General features: G+C 38.2%; 2 protein-coding genes across 2 annotated transcripts; both read right to left on the bottom strand.

The window, feature by feature from the left end:
• Window positions 1-8: 8 nt before the first annotated feature.
• Window positions 9-2217, bottom strand: LOC137014374 (uncharacterized). The gene is made up of 3 exons (XM_067378658.1): window positions 1440-2217; window positions 951-1233; window positions 9-854 (listed from the first exon to the last, which is right to left on the bottom strand). The coding sequence occupies exons 1-3, from the start codon at window positions 1709-1711 to the stop codon at window positions 579-581; spliced, it is 831 nt and encodes a 276-aa protein (XP_067234759.1). The 5' UTR covers window positions 1712-2217; the 3' UTR covers window positions 9-578.
• Window positions 2218-6500: 4283 nt separating this feature from the next.
• Window positions 6501-15187, bottom strand: LOC137013908 (dermatan-sulfate epimerase-like protein). Its single transcript, XM_067377952.1, has 2 exons — window positions 14600-15187; window positions 6501-11916 (listed from the first exon to the last, which is right to left on the bottom strand). Exon 2 carries the CDS (start codon window positions 11719-11721, stop codon window positions 8080-8082), a length of 3642 nt encoding a protein of 1213 aa, XP_067234053.1. The 5' UTR covers window positions 11722-11916; window positions 14600-15187; the 3' UTR covers window positions 6501-8079.
• Window positions 15188-17815: the final 2628 nt, after the last annotated feature.

The following is a 17815-nucleotide window of genomic DNA, read 5'->3' as shown; positions in this document are numbered from 1 at the left end:
TGCTGTTGCAACATTTTTATTTATTTTCCTTCACTACAGTAAACAAGTCAGTACAACATAAGCACAGCAGATATATTTACATGGGACTGAACAAAAATATTCTTACAAAAAAAGTAAACTGAAAAAGAAAATTTCTGAAAAAAAAAAAATATATTACAGTAAAAAAAAACACAAAAAAAAAAAAAGGCAAGAAAAATAATTAGGCAGCATCTTGCCGCACAGCCGGGTCTGGCCACAACGCCTCGTCAACATCACAGGCAATATCTTCCCTTGCCAGACATCGAGGGAAGAAGCGCCTTGAGTGCCTTATCCATCCCTGAATTGCACCCACATCAATCTCATCACATGCCTCTTCCATGGCCTGCACAAGAGGCATGCGCACAAAGGGCTGCCGGTCGTATACCTTCCACCGCCATGCCGAAAAGAATTCTTCTATGGGGTTCAGAAATGGTGAGTATGGTGGGAGGTATTGCACGAGAAATGTTGGGTGGTCAGCAAACCAGTTTTGGACTGGGGCTGCACGATGAAAGCTCACGTTGTCCCATACTACAACGTACCGGTTTCTTTGATGGTCTGCATCATTCATACGCTCTGGTGGTATGAGAACGTTGTGAAGTCTGTCCAGAAATGTGAGAATATGGTCCAAGTTTGGCATGACGGTGGAGGACACCATGCATATTGGAGATGGCAGCGCACATTGTGATGTTCCCACCACGTTGGCCAGGAACATCTATAACGGCTCTGTGGCCAATGAGGTTTCTCCCTCTTCTTCTGGTCTTTGCTAGGTTGAACCCAGCCTCATCTATAAAGATGAACTCATGTGGGATTGCATGAGCATCCATTTCCAGTACTCCCTGAAAACAAAGAACAAAAATCACTCAATATGGTGTTATCCAGTACACTGGGAAACAATGTTGTGTGTAGTGTACTGCAGTCAATATAGTACTTACATCCACATATGCTCGTCTGAACTCTTTGTTTCTTTGAGAGTTTCTCTCAAACGGCACCTTATAAAGTTGTTTCATTCTGATTTGGTTTCGCTTGAGAATGCGAGCCAATGTGGACAGACTAACTCGTTGAATGTTGTTGAATAAGGTGTTGTCTTGGATGATGTGGCTTTGAATTTCTCGTAATCTGATTTCATTATTTTCCAAAACCAAGTTTACAATGGCAGCTTCCTGTACCCCGGTGAACATTTGGCCCCTTCCTCCACCATGGTGTCGTCTCTCAGTCCTTTAGAAAAAATAAAATAAAAATATATATAGGGCTTGGACAATGCAGCCTAAATATTTTCCCCCACAGTAGAGTACATTGTACAGGAAACTTGTACAGTTCATGAATGGCTGATGTCATACACTAAGTAAACAGGTGTCACCCAACTGATACACTATGACATGGGGTATACTACATGTGTACTACATGAAATTTTGGTTACATACCTGTTCTCCAGTCTAAAGGTCCGGATGACAGAGGCGACAGTAAAACGGCTCAAGTTTGGCTGCACTCTCTGTCCAGCCTCACGCATTGTCAACCCATGGTTGATGACATGATCTACTAAGGTTGCTCTGATTTCATTTGAAAGTGTTTGTCTTCTTTGGCCATGAACTCCTCTACCTGCTCTACCCCTACCTCTCACTCTTCCTCCCCCTCTTATTCTCAACCTCCCTCTTCCTCTTCCTCTTCCTCTTCCTCTCTCTGCAATGTCTTCCATTGTTGTTGTAAAAAAAAAAAGGTTCTCACCTGTGATCTTTTCATAGTGCTTACATCCTGATTGAAGTGTTAACAATTAACCACTGAGGTGTTTGGCCAGGTGGCACATGTAATTGGCCAATTAGCTCATGTAGTGTCATTTTGAATGGCAGTGTTTTGAAATGGCAAACATGTGACTTTATGTCAGATTGTTGTGTCTTATGCAGAGAACTGTATTTAGTGAATTTAAAAAGTGCTATTTTGAAATGCAAAATGTGTGTAAAACAGAAAAGGTGTTTAGACTTTTGGAGACTTGAGAAGAAGTTTTGCTCTCTGTGTGTCAGTTTAAATAATTGTGCTGTGCATGTCATTTTAGTGTGTTAGCAATTGGAAAAAACTGTAATCACGCAACAGTTGAGGAAAACATGGAGTGACACTGACCTGTGCAACCCCAAATCTGACAAATAATACATAAATAAATATACAAGGAAATGTAAATAATAAATAAATAAATATTTATACTTTTATTTCCTTAATTGTATTTTTTCATGTATATGAAGTTCTTAATTATAATGGATGGATTCAGTTATTAATAAGACTGTGGGACAGAAGCTGACTGAAGTGAAGTTATATATTTACAGGTCTGATGTCACGGTCTGATGCAAATGGCACACTTGTCTTTTTTATTATGAAATTATGTACAAAATTAGTACAAACATATATATCACAACAAATCTGAAATATAATATATATATATATATATATATATACTACCATTCAAAAGTTTGGAAACATTACTATTTTTAATGTTTTTTTTTATTTTAATTGCTTTTGTTCATCAAGCCTGCATTTATTTGACCAAAAATACAGAAAAAAACAATAATATTGTAAAATATTATTACAATTTAAAATAATGGTTTTCTATTTTAATATACTTAGAAATGTAATTTATTCCTGTGATCAAAGCTGAATTTTCAGCATCATTACTCCAGTCTTCAGTGTCACATGATCCTTCAGAAATCATTCTGATATGATGATTTGATGCTCAAGAAACATTTATGATTATTATCAGTGTTGAAAACAGTCGTGCTGCTTAATATTTTTGGAAACTGTGATGCTTTTTTCAGGATGAATTGATGAATAAATAGTCAAAGAGAACAGTATTTATTCAAAATAGAAATATTTTCTAACAATATTCAGTTCAATTCACGTTTATTTGTATAGCGCTTTTCATAATACATATCGTTTCAAAGCAGCTTTAGAGAGAATGCATGTCAACATCACAATTTAAAGAATGCAGTTAGCAAACAATGTAATAATTTAGGCAATTAATTTACAATCACTGTTAGCAGTTTAACTGAAGGTGAAAAATGAATTTCATTAACAATAATTAGGATATAGAATTGGGCAATATAAATCCTTGCTGAAAAAAGTATTAATTTCTTTCAAAAAGAAAAAAATACTGACCCCAAACTTTTGAACAGTAGGGTATATTGTTACAAAAGATTTAATTTAAATAAATGCCGCTCTTTTTAACTTTTTATTCATCACAGAATCCTGAAAAAAAAGTATCACGTTATAAAAAAAATATTAAGCAGCACAACATTTGTATTAAATCATCATTTCTGAAGACTGGAGTAATGATGCTGAAAATTCAGCTTTGATCACAGGAATAAATTACACTTTACTATATATTCACATAGAAAACAGATGATTTACACTGGAATAATATTTCACAATATTACTGTTTTTACTGTATTTTTGATCAAATAAATGCAGGCTTGATGAGCAAAAGGGACTTCTTTCGAAAACATTAAAAATAGTTATGATTCCAAACTTTTGAATGGTTGTATGTATATGTGTGTGTGTATATATATATATATATATATATATATATATATATATATATATATATATATATATATATATATATATATATATATGCATAACTTGCATAAAGGAAAAAGAAAGGGGGGAAAAGCCCAGGGTAAAATGTAAAAGAATTAAACAAATTAAAGTGATAGTGCCTCATAAGTCTTTTTTGTGTGTTTTTTTTTTTCTTTTTATAATATTGTGTAAAGTAGCACCATATTGTTTAATATCTTTAATAAAATGTTCACAAGCTTTAGCCCATTTTTTTACATGAATATGATATTTTCCAAGTAAAATAATTAACTGTATAAGAAAATAAATTGTTTTAGAATCAACGGTATCGTACAAAAACAAATAATCAATATATCAATGTTCCAAACCTAGAAATGATCAGAATAATCTTGAGTACTCTGAAATAAAAGATGGATCAGATTCTTTAACAACAGAGTCTCAGGAGTTTTTCTATCAATTCAAATCGTTCAAATAATTCTTTAAATTCTAATATTTTAAAAGATACCTCTCTTACTTTATTGTTTATAAAAAAACTCAAATGTTATTGACCGTACTTTCTTCCACTTCATGTTTCCATGTTTAGATTACCAAAAGACTTGATCATGACACATAATTCTTCTTTAACACATTTCTTATATATCTATTACATTTTTCTTTAATAATATTAATATCACCAATAAATACTGTATATCACTAACTGTCATTGGTTGTCATTGGTCAGTGTTACCAGGAGAATATCCAGAATTATGTAAAAATAATATAACTTTTCTTGTTATTGCATCAATAATAACAGCATCTTTTGGTTTGACAGGGATTTAATGTTTTAAGGGACTCTGAGTGACAAAAACAATCCATGTTCATTAAGAAACTGACTAACAGTAAGTGTCACATAGTCATGCCATGAATGAGTAAAGATAGATTTGATTTATTTATTTATTTTATACAAGATATTTCTGTTATTCCACACAAAATATGGATGCGTGTAAAACTGTGCTCAGATTAACTGGAGAGCCAACAGTTCATGGAAGCTTGCCGAATTAAAAGGGATTTTATCAATGGCAAATTTTCATTTTAAAATAAAATTAATGCCACCCAAAGAATTAAATATTACGTTGGGGAATATATTTCAGACAGTAAAGAACTGACATGTGTGTTTAGCTGTGGCGCCTCCTCGCGGTCTGCAGGAGTACAGCCTGATGCTATGTGCATAACGATATTTCATTCATACTTTGCTGTCAAACATGATTTATTACATGTATATTACATTTGTACAACAGAAATGGATTTTATTAAATACATAAAATTATTTTTGAAATATTTAAGCTACACTGAGGAAGGTCCTGCTTGAGTTTTTCAAATGTACTGAGCACTTTTTGCACTATAAATAAAGAAGATTGTTAGTATCTCGACATCTAATTCATAACAAATGATTTTCAAGAACTGAGTTTTTTTACTAAAACTAAACTATTTTACGGCCATTTTCTCTTTTAATAGAACAAGTGCAGGTTTATTGTTGGACCTTCATCTCATTGTTGGAACAAAGTTGACCTTGTTAAAGCTTTATTCCTTTCATTTGGAAAACTGTTCTCTCCATAAGAATAAGAAGAGAATCCTGATGAAAACTGTATGAGGGTCATGTGACGCGTCTCTGAGCTTTATTAGCACTAAAGCACTGGGGTTTACAGTATATTTTATTTTTGATGGAGCATTTGTTATAGATTTTTTTATTATTACTTTTTTTTAGATTTAAGGATTTCAATGTTGGTATCATTGGAAGAAGTAACCAGCATGTGAAAGTAACAGGATTTAATAGGTTGATTTTATTGTATTTAATAAATGACTTTAATGCCATCACATTTATGTAAAGTTTTAAAAAGTAGCTACAAACAATAAGCGCATAAAATGATCATTCTGTTTGCGTTATTCTCCATCTGTCTCTTTCACAGGTCTGGAGTCAGTGACGTCTGCAGAATGATACAGTTTGACAATCAAATGATTTGATGTGACTAACTTGAAGGATGCAGTTTATCCTGCTTCAGAACAATTATGATCCAGAATGCATCATTTAATCCACAGTATATGTTAATACTTGGTGTTTTGACACAGAAGTGAATGTGATCACACTCATTACAGCACAAACACGTGACCATTCAAAAGACCATGTGATCAAAGCTTTAAGATCCGACAAACTACTAACAAATTCTTTCCACTGTGATAAAATGCACTTGATTCTTCTTAAATTCACTAAAGATGATTAAAATGCATCAGTTTTGCGTTTCCCAAAGGCTCGTTCTCACCAGGAACGATAACTATAACGACATCGTTCTGTTTATTATAAGTGCTGAAGTTTTGTCATCTGTCTCTTTAAATCTTGAGCGCAGGATTCTGATTGGCTGTCAATGTTTTTATCATTCATCAAGTGTCCTGAAAGTGATTCCAGCGATATTGTTCCTCTGTGTGTTATCATTATATGTGCTGTAGACACAGACAAACATTAAGAATGATTTTTACATCTATATCCTTATCATTATCGTTCTAGTTCTCGTCAGTGGTGTGAACGAGTCCTCAGATGCTTATTCCACATAACTATGTTTTCAGAGAATTTAAATAACGTGAATTTTAGCACTTTCTCATCAGCTGCATTAATATTCAACATTATTTACTAGTATTGAGACTGGGGTATCTGTGGTCTAAATTGTTTTACTTGTACTTGTGTTTTCTAGACTAGTAAAATTTAACTAAATACTAGTCACAAATGGAATTTAGAATAATCAAATTTATATTTATGTGCTATATGTAATGTGTAACTAGTGGTAACTATTGAATAGAGAATAGTCACTAATGAAATAAGTATTAGTAACTTTTGTAATACAAGTACAAGCAACAATAAGTTAAAATGGTAAAAAGGATTGCCAAACAGTGTGAATCTAAATGACAAAGTAAAGTGTTTTATACCACATGCTTGTAATTTGCTGATCACAGACTGAAAGTTATACATCATCTTTATTGTATGTTGAGAAATCAAACCTTAAAAAAGCTCCAAGAGTCTGAGATCAAGGCCACTGAGACGGAAACACACCCCTCGAACCCGCTGGATGTGTAAGAGCATGTTTTCACGATGGACTGTAGATGGTGGACACAGATAAAGGGCAGATATTACAGTGTCTTCGCCGAGCAAACAATAAAACAAGAACATTCTTTCATGCTGTGTGAAATCAACAAATAATTCTTTGTAATTTGCCCTTTTTTAAAACATTGTTTCAGCCCACAAAACCTAATCTATAAAAAGAGCGGTGCCAAAAATTCAAGAATATTTTGTCATTTCAGGAAAAAAATCTCATTGATCATTCAATATCTGATTACAGCATAAAGAGCTACTCTATTGTGGATATGAACAGTTGATATGAACCCAACAGTTTTCAACAGCTGGACTTACATCATGTGACTGTGGGAGCAAAGCATTAGTTTTTAACCGGCACACCACTGTACGTACAGTAGATGGTGCTTCATCTCTGTCTCACAGCCATTACTTCACTGGTATCGTACAACAGGAAACACAGTGTTGAATATAAAGGATACTAATGTGAATATCTCATTCTTTACTGTCACTTCTGAACAATTAAACACGTCCTTGATGAATTCTCTCTCTCCTATATACAGTCAAACCAAAATGTATTCAGACACCTTGAGCATTTCATTCATTAACAGAGTTTATTCACTATAGTTTAAAAAACAAGACAAGATCTCAGAGTTAAATTAATCTTAATTATGTCAGATAATTGGTCAGGTCAAAGTGTCTGAATCATTTTTGGTCCCAAATTTTTTATCAGTTTTACTGGTAGTCCACTGTATGAAGAATATTTAGGTATAATATGTCACAGTTTACTTTATTTTGCTATCCTCACTTACAGAAATGAACTATAGTGTCGTGAACCCACTAGTGAAAAAAAATAAAATAATAAAATCTAATGTCTGAATAATTTTTGGTTAGACTGTATATATATATACACACTTCCGTTCAAAAGTTTTAAAATTGGTAAGATTTTTTAATGTTTTTAAAAGAAGTCTCTTCTGCTCACCAAGCCTGCATTTATTTGATCAAAAATACAAAACTATTGTGAAATATTTTTACAATTAAAAATGTTTTTTAACAATATATTCACATAGAAACCAGCTATTTTAGTGTGCAATATTTAACAATATTACTGTTTTTACTGTATTTTTGATTAAATATATGCAGCCTCGGTGAGCAGAAGAGACTTTAAAACATTTTAAAAACATCTTACTGATCTAAAACTGTATCCTGAAGGCATCGTAAAGTACAAAAATGACATGTTAGATTGGACATGGTGCAGAATCACAGACTGACATTCAATTCTTTTGCCTATTTCTTTCATTTTCACTTTACTTGGTTTTGCAACCCAAATTTGTGCAAAAAATACAACACAAATCTCAAACGGACCAATCAGATACATGGATTGAGGACAACAGCTGCCCGGCAGCTAATTAATCAGTGAACCTGTGATACCCGAGCTGCCTCATCAGGAATCCACACGTGTTCTCGATGAGTCTGATGTCTCTCCTTGGCATGTTTCGCCTCCATATGTTGATGTTGGCTGGTGATATGTCCCCTTCGTACATCAAGTTATACAAGTTCGTGGAGGTGGTGAACATGAGCTGATTCAGGGCCGAAGGAGATACGGGGACTCCAAGGAAGGAGTGTATCTTCTCGGCTGTGTCTTGAGGATAATTTACAACATCCTCAAACCTGACTTGAAGATAGGACTCTTCAGATAAGGTAGATGTGACTCTGAGGACAGCGGCCGTGTGAGCAAGCCACAGGTGAGCCAGCAACAACACAGGATTGGTCTCTGAACGGGATATGAGGCGCCACAGCGTTCTGAACTCGGCTGCGAATGCGGTCGGACACCTGTCGCTGACCGTATCTTGTTTGAAAATGAGGGACAGATGCTGAGGAATGTTCTTGAGCGAGTAAAGGCTAGGTTTGCTATTATACAGCATCAGATAAACCCACGCACGAGGGTCCCTGACGACATAGATGGCCCTCAGGGATGGGCCGATGACTTCTTGGAGAAAGGGCAGCTTAAGAGCCCAGCTGCCGCTGCACAGGTTCAGGACGACACGGGCATTAGGATAGTCCACCGTGTGTCTCCTCAGCTCTCTCACATACTCCACATCCCTGTCGACTCGCACCCGTCCTTTCATTTCAGCCCTGGACTCTCGTCTCCTCAGTCTCTTCCTCTTGTCCTGGGAGAAGCTGACTCTTTGGGCCGGTTTTGTGTGGCTGGTGTCATGGAGTGGGATATTTTGCAGGAATAAGTGCGTGTTGTGGACCAGTGAATGCAGCCAGCCCTGAATCATTTTAAAACGCCCGTACTGGGCTTCTGAGCGTGTCCATTCACAAGCATCTACTAAAGAGTCAAACTCAAACTCTGTTTCAGGTATATCCAAGTGTTCTGTGGGGATGCGTAGGTAGACAAAGTCTGTATTGTTGTAGAAAAGGTGCTTAAGGATGTCCGACCCGGAGCCGGGCAGCGTTGTTATCACTACAGTGGGTAGAAGGAGTTGATGCAGGTCATGAAGTGTCATTTGATTGCTGAGCTCCGGGTCTGTGGCGGATCCGCGCCACTTTACTCCGCACAGGAGCTGATCACAGCTGTTTGAGACGAACAGGAGCTCGGTTATCCACAGCATTAAGACAGAAAGCAAAGCGTAACGCATCAGTCTGCTAAAGCAAACGTAAAACTTGCGCTGCAGGGTCAAGAAAACAATTGCCACACACAGTGTTACCCCAGCGGCAACATTCACCGTAACTCCAAAGTCGAACAGATGATTGTGCAACTTGGTCTGTTTGGGGACAAGCTGCGTCCCCAAGCCAAACCGGACAATCTGATGTCGGTCTTCCACCTTAGCGTAACCCCCAAAGCCCAGATAGCTCGAACGTGCCCCAATGTCTTTGTGATTGGTAACTATTGAAACTATTTTCTCAGTGTTGTTGATGACCAGAGAAAGTTTGAGCCCATTCTTACTGCTTTCAACGAACCTACAGTCGGAAACTTTCACGTAAGGCCCGTGCATCACGTACGCCATTCTACTCACCGAATCCGTGAAAGGAAAGGTGACGTTGATAAACTGTGTCCACCTCTTTTTAAACTCTGCCTCCTGCTCAGCCTCCTGTATCTGTGTATCAGGACTGTGTCCCTGACTGTCAAACCAGAACATTTTGTAATGAGCATCCCAGACGTCCATCAACGCCCCATTGTACCTGTCTGTGAAACTATGGGGCACATACTTGAAGTCAATGTCCAGATTGTGAAAGAACGCACTGACCGTGTTCACTGGTGAGTCGACTGTTTTCTCAACATGGTCAACCACCAGGAGGGTCTGTGAGTTGAGGAGAAGCAGGGCTCGGTACACGCTCTTCAGTCTCATGGCCGAGGAATACGCAGCGGCCGCTTCCCCGCTCACAAACATAGAGTCTCCGAGGGCAGAAGCGGCGATCAGCTCTCCTGCCGAGTCTCCGACCCCTTCGTCTGTCCAGCGCAGCCACTTGGCACATTCGCCGAGCTGTCCTTCCCAAGGGACATTACACTGGCTAGTCGGGGAAGGGCTGAACACTAACACATTGTTTAAGAAGCTGTATTTGGGGCCATATAAAGCCTCGGAAACAAATACTTGCCCATTCGGGGCGAAAGTAAATGAGTTCTGGTCGGGGTGCTCGTGACCGGGGTTGAAGCTGTTCCAGCCGTCCACCCATGAGTAAGGCTTGGCATGGACAATGTCAAACACTGCCCGGCCACCCAGCTTTCCAGACTTAAAAGAGACAAAGGTGTTGCCTTGGGCAACAGATAAACCAGCCCCGTACGTCACCACACCCCAGTTTGAGAATATGTGCATCTTGGCCTTATTGTAGCCATAAGGGGGTTGTGGCGTAAGGTCGGCGTTATACCAGATAAACTCTGTGTGAAGCGTTGTCCAGCGCTGGGCCAAGGACTGACCCATGGGACCGTCTTTAGGCCTGTGCTTCCTAATCTGCTGTGCCAGCCAGTTCCCTGACCCGTTTTTGATCACAAAAGAATCTAAAAAGACTAACTGGCTCTCTGGTCCGTAGAACCAGTTATAGTTTGAGTCCCCTATACCAACCGTCCTCTGGAACCCTGGAAGCAGAGTGGCATAATAAAACCAGAAATGAGTGCGCAGCCAGTTGTTCTGCGTGTTGTCTACTTTGAAGTGGCGCTGCGCTAGGAAAACATACTGCGTGATTGACTTTGCTGTGTAACTCCCGTATGCAACTCCCTCGTCCAGAGAGCCGTCTACCACATGATTTAACAGAAACATTGTCTTCTCCATGTAATTTACAGACACCTGTTTCCAAACCATCGACTCAGTGACGTCATGCGCGCCCACGACTATTGCTCCAGTCAGAATAGCGACAATGTTAGTGGTCTGATGGTTCTGAAGGAACTGTTTCCCCCAGCCCCGGTACTTTGATGTCTCGTAGAGCTCTCTGGTCGCAGCACAAATCTTCTTTAAGTACAGGTCTCGGCGCTGCTGGTCCAGGAGTGAGTGGATGAAGTCAAAAGCAGTAGCAAATCCAGTGAGCGAATGAGCCATTGGAACTTCATCATTGGGTGCGCTGGTTACTTTCCAGTCCGGATATTCCGACATTCGGTCCATAAACTTAATCAGGAAGTGCATGGCAGCAGTGTCCTCGGGATACAGTAAACAGTAAAGGGCCAGAGGAGGGAGGTTGTTTCCATAAATCTCATTCCATTTGCTGGTGAACTCATCATGCTTTGTGGGTGGCATGTAGAGCGGGCCGGTGGAGAGCATGGTCAACACAGCTGTCCGGATCGCTTTAAAAATGTGGCTATGAGTTGTAGTTGACCTTTGCCTCAACAGTGGTATATCGTCTTGGTTAAAGTACAAGTTGGGATGAAGATTAGAGGCTTGTAGTTTCCGTAGCTCTGCTGGGCTGTTCTCAGTGAGCTGGAACTGTCCAAAGTCACTAAAAATATCTTTTCCTGAGGCATTAAAGACTCCAGAGAATGTAGGTCCCACTGCTAGAAATAGGGATGCTACAAATGTAGGCCACCCTATGGACCTCCAAGCCACCGTCCAAAACATCTTCCTTTTTGTCCTTTTCTGGCTGGCTATAACGCTCCTTTCCCCCCTGATTTAATCTGGGCAGCTTCTCCCCACTTCACCTTCTCATTCAAAGGGATTTTTTTCATGGCATACAAATGATAATGGCTGCTTGTTTCAGTTGGTATTGACTTGGACTATAGCAAGTGTTTTCTTTGGCTTCCACAGCCTGATATGCTGTTGAAAAACAGAAACAAAATGTGAGTGAAATTCTTGCAACTTACCAATATTAAAAATCAATGAGATGATAAAGGGGTTATGACAGGGGTGGGTGATATGACCAAAATCCTGTATTGTATATTTCATTTCACTATAACAGTTGAATTTTTTTTTTCTTTCCTGAAAATAAGGTTAGCAAAATGTTTGATTCCAGTGAAATTCCACAATTCTCCACACCAATTTCAATATCACAGCAAAAACAACACTAACTAATATAGATAAAAAGTCCTCAAACAATTATTGAAGTAAATAGTAATAAAATAACTCAGAAGCAAATAACAAACAATATGAGGAATAAATTCAACTGTACAAAGATACAAATTAAATGAACAGTGCGTGTGGGTCTAACAGGTAAGAAATGCTACAGAAATTGAATAAAGTCATCAAATATGCATAATTTTCTCTGTACAATGAATTCTTTCACTGCTTCTGGCTATAGAAACCCATTTCTCTACTTCAGAAGGATCGATATTAGGAAAGAGGGCTGAGGCTTATTTTAACGAAGTACCTGATCTCATCAGTGGAGGATTTTGTTTGTTCGGCACATTTCAGCACAGACTGTTTATGAAGCGTGCAGAAGGCCTTGCAAATAAACTGTCATTGATTGATAACTGATACCGGACTGACAGCAAACCGCTGGTTTCATTCTAACGTTTCAGTCTAATCTGCTGATGTAATATTTATGGCAGAATGTGCTGACTTTCAGTGCTATTTGTTTTTGTTTCCGTGTATAATACTTCAACAGACTGTAGTGTTTGTGCTTTTGAGATGATCCAGGTCAGTTTATTTATAACTGCATTTGACCAGTGACAATTATTTACCGTCGTAGGGTTAAAATGAACAAAGACGGCTTCCGTTTCCTTAAGGGAATCGTGTCGAGCTCTACAGGCTGATCGCCACATCTTCAGTACAGCAGCCGGATGATTGACAGTCTAATTCAGATTTGGTTTTGGTCTCGTGATCAAGGAAATGATGCAAAGAAGATTGTCACGTATGTGTCTTCTCTCTGGTCTCAGCTCTTGATTCCTCCTCTTCCTCTCTAAACTCTGCCAACATGAGCAACATCAGACCAGAGCTCAGTTCTACACTTTCTCTCTTTCTCTAGCTTTCATTCATCTCTCAGGTAATATTCCACCTGCACGCTGGCTACTATTACCTGAACATGTATAATTGTGTGTGTGTATTTATGATCTGTATAATTCTTTGGGAGTGTTCGAGCTGCTATATCATGATTCCCAATGGACAGAGGGCAAAACCTTGACCTAAAATCACCCAATTATGCAGCGTATCAGTCGCACAGGATTAATTTTAGGACATTAAATTAATTTTTACTTCGGATGTTAGCTGCATTGAGGCAGGATAAGCAATATATGAAATAGGTGTGTCTACTGCACACTAATGACAGGTAATTAATTAATCTAACAAAATATATTTCTTTATGTATGTGATTATGCAGGAAATATTAAACATAAACATATATTATAAATATTACAATACAAGCATCTGGAACTAACGCGATCTGCATTAAAGTCCCCCTGTGGTGAAAAATAACGTTTTTAATGTTGTTTATATGTCAATGTGGTGTTGCTTTAAGACAAACCATGTGCAAATTCATCAGTCAACACCACTGCTGAATTTGTTTTGTGATCTAAAGACAGTTTCAAAAACGTGGTTTGAAATCGCTGGTGTTTCTTAACTACCTTGTGGGCGGGCTTTAGCATATCATTAACTATGACTTCTCATGTATATTATGGTGTTATGATGAACTATATGCCGTTCTCCGTGTTCAAAGCGTTTGTAAGGATACTGATTGTTAGAGGACACCGTCTGACTCATGAACACATGGTTTGTGTAACATTAGCAACACATTATTAGCTGTTTGATGACGTAGTCAAGCCAAATGCTAATCATATTAATTACCGTAATGTGTCCGACGTTGTAAAGAGCGATGCCAGAGTGTGGCGTTTCCCTCAGTAAGTTGACCGAGTGGATCTCTGAGTGGAGGCGGGGCTAATTAGCATATTCTTAATGAAGCAGGGGTGTAGAGTTACATTCATGCTATTTTAAGGCATGAAGAAAGTTTTACACAGGAAAAAAACGTTAAAATATGTAATTTTGGTGATCAAAGATGAGTTTTAATGGATACAGTTATTGACTACAGGGGGACTTTAAGTGCTTGACATTACACACCTCGTTTTTTTTCTTTAATTAAGTGCATCATCCGGGTATCTGAAGTGCACTTTTTCAGTGTGAACACTAATCAAACTATATATACACTACAAAGCAGCAGAGAATAGTGCACAAGTATGCAAATTAGGAAGCAATTTAGTTTTAACTAAATGTTAACATGATGCTATTATTGTATTACAATATAGTCAAATTCTAGAAATGCTCTAACTGATTATGTCTGTTGCTGATATCAGTAGCAGGGGTTGGAAAAGACGAGAAACATACAGATTTTTAACCATTATACTATTAACGCTTCTTCATTCAATGAATTAACGTTACTGTCATTAAAGCCAATCAGAACACTGAACTGCAGCTCAAAACTGAGAGAAATCGATCATGTATTACTAAATAAATGTGTGTCAAAGTCCTGTGATGACCCCTTTAACACCAGTCTGTCAGCAGCAGAACTTACATGCGGTAAAGAGCTCAGAAATGTCCAATCTGAACCCTGCAGAGAGAATGAGATGAAGAGTGATGTGTGGTGTGAGGTGCGAGTCACTAATCCATTCATTTGTAAGAAAAATCCGACCTAGTTGTCTGTAATCCATTAAACTGAGCTGCCAGGTGATGATTGTGATTGTGTGCACGCGCATCTGCCCATCATCGTCATCATCATCATCATCATCGATCCTCCATCAGTCTATCCTCTGATCATAACACACACACACACACGATATGATCATGATGCATCACTGTCTGACCCTCTCAGGAGCGGATCTGTATTCCTAACGAGTAAAAACATGTCCGTCGTCTGTTCTCCACCGGCGGGCGCGCGCATTCACCGTGCACTGCAGACAGATGTAGGAGAAGAACGCAAGTTAATGGAAAGTTCGAGCAGAAACGGAGAAAAGGCTCAATCCACGGCATCTTGAATAACGGATATTCCAGTGACGGTCTAATGGTCCTCAGAGATGACACTTCTGATGTCTGTTCGTCCGCATCATCCGCTAACGCGTGATTTCATCGCGTTCACCGCGCCTGATGTTCCGCGCGTCCTGCCATTTGTTTGCGGCTCCGTCGATGACACTGACGTTACCATAGCGACCGCTGACGGTAGAGGGCGCTCTCTCTCTCTCTCTCTCTCTCTCTCTCTCTCTCTCACACACACACACACACACACACACACACACACACGAGAAACTGATATAACAGAACATTCGTACAAAATTGTTCTTTAACAATATATATGACACAATATAACCCAACCTAACCCTAACCCAAATTAATACCTAAATACAAAAACGAAATAACAATAAATAAACTTCCTTTTATAAAAATTCACGTCCAGACGATTTATGGCCAAGAATAAAAAGCAGAGATGAGTATAACATTAAAGACATTTGCTGCTCATTATCACAGGTTAAACTCTAGTGAGACTTAAAGTCACCATGAAATAGAAACAGACAATTCTTGTTTTTTAATGTAATATATTGCAGTATGATTTATCGCTGCACATCATCATTATTGTGTTCAATTCATGTTCTGGTAATCTTGAATCAGAATATCTTCCTCTTGCAGCATCTCTTCTCTTCTCTGATGATGAGGGCGGGGCAACCTGTCACTCACATGAGATCCACCAATAGCAAACCAAAACCATCCAATCAATTCCACACAGACAAAATCAAGCCCCGCCCTACATTTGTTCTTGTTCCTGAAGCGTTTCACTCGGATATACGGCACAATAGAGAAGAAAAGACCAGAATAACTTCCCTTTCATGCTGACTTTAAAGAGATCTGATGTTTTATTGTTCTTTCCTCCGGCTGTATGTGAGAAATAACATATATCTGCTGATATCAGTCCTGTCAGGTGTGTGTTTGATATTAAGCCAACATCATGTCAAATACAGTATATCACACACACACACACACACACACACACACACACACACACACACACACACACACACCATCTCATGTGTCGTTCTGTCTGTGTGTAATAATGGACAAACATTGAACATCAACACAACAGACAGCATGAATGCAATTAAAAATATCATCAGGGAGATTTCGATTCCTCTTCACACTTATTATTTTCTCTCTGATCTTCCTGTTCTGAAAGCTCAAGGTTTCTCCCGTTTCTGCTCAGAAATTCTCATCTCAGCGTTTCTGTTTCCTGCATTGTGACATAAAAGATTACTCATTATCATTTTGGGTTATGAGCTTCATGTATAACTATCCACAGCATGACCTTTTTAAAGATACTTTGCCTCAGATGTTTCTCCTTCATGAAAAGAGATACATTTACATTTAGTCATTCATTCTGGATCGGTTGCAGAGGTGTGACAGCACATGCTTGAAGAAGTGCTGAGAGAGCATTACTATAGTCCAGTCTGGACAGAACGAGAGCTTGGACGAGGAAGGGTCTGATCCTCCTAATAAGGACCGGGCAGTATAGCAATGTAAGACACCAGACTGGTTGTCAGACTGTGATGTGTAAGAATGGTGGAGACTTGGTTGAACACAACTCTCTCAAGTGTCTTAGCAGTGAATGGAAGAAGAGATACTGGTCTGTGTTTTTCTAAAATATGACAATTGTTGACATACAGTAAAATGATAGAACTTTAAATGATATTTGATTGTGGCTGGAATATCTGAGACTTCTGCAGTCCAAACACAATTCATGAAAATGTTGAGAAACTCTCGAGGAGACATGAGCAAGATTACCAGGGTCTGTTTCAGTGGATATAAGAACATATCTCAATGAAATATCAATGTTAATGTAATTCTGTCTAGATAAAACAATCAAGAAAAAAAGAACATCCTGAACATGGCTTCATTCAAATCACAGAGCGAGAGTTGATGTGATCCGGCCTGTGGCGTGGCACTGCTCTCTTGTGGTTTAACCCAATCTAAAACAGTCTGTGGTTTAAAAGAAGTCTAAAACTCTGCCTCCAGGAACCAAAAGCGTCTTAGAACTGTACAGCCGTGCTAAAATGACCTTCATTAAAATTAAAAACATAACCCTTCTCAATTCGTGAATTTAATTCATTACATTTTTTTAACATCCGCTGAATTAAAACCATTTATTATGGATTATACACGTGATGACCAGTTTAATGTATATCCACAGAAATCCTACATGACTAGCAAAATAGATACTTGGGTATGTTAAAGACTGTGTGTTGAGTTTAATTTTTCACTTTTTTATATTTTTGATCATGGCAATGTTTTTACATTTGGATATCAATATTAATATAATTTTACACTTGAAGATTAAACAGGTGCGTCATGAATGTTATTTTTAATTGAAGGATGGTTTCACTTCACATGTTTGGAGGCAATTTTCATTTGTCTGGGATGTTAAATAAGGCCCTACATAGACTGTTTTTGGTTGTGTGCATAAATCTACAATAATTTGTGCTTATTGTTGGTCATGCCTTCTCCATATGTGAATAAAACTTTAACACTGAATCAGTTGCCCTGTTTATTTAGCGAAATCTTTGATAAAGAGTCAAAGAGCAAATTACTATTCGCTCTCTGTAAGATTCCAACAGCGCCGTATGAAAACTACAATCATGATTATATATAATGTGACTTTAATGAATTACAGCTCTACAAAATGGACTTTTTGTGATTGTTATGCATCAATTTTCGCTGTTGATGATAGGTTCTTTGTAAATATTTGGAT

Source organism: Chanodichthys erythropterus, chromosome 23 (genome assembly GCF_024489055.1).
Source record: "Chanodichthys erythropterus isolate Z2021 chromosome 23, ASM2448905v1, whole genome shotgun sequence".
Classification (NCBI taxonomy): Eukaryota; Metazoa; Chordata; class Actinopteri; order Cypriniformes; family Xenocyprididae; genus Chanodichthys; species Chanodichthys erythropterus.
The sequence above is the reverse complement of the archived record's forward strand: the minus strand, read 5'-3'. Positions and strand labels throughout refer to the sequence as shown.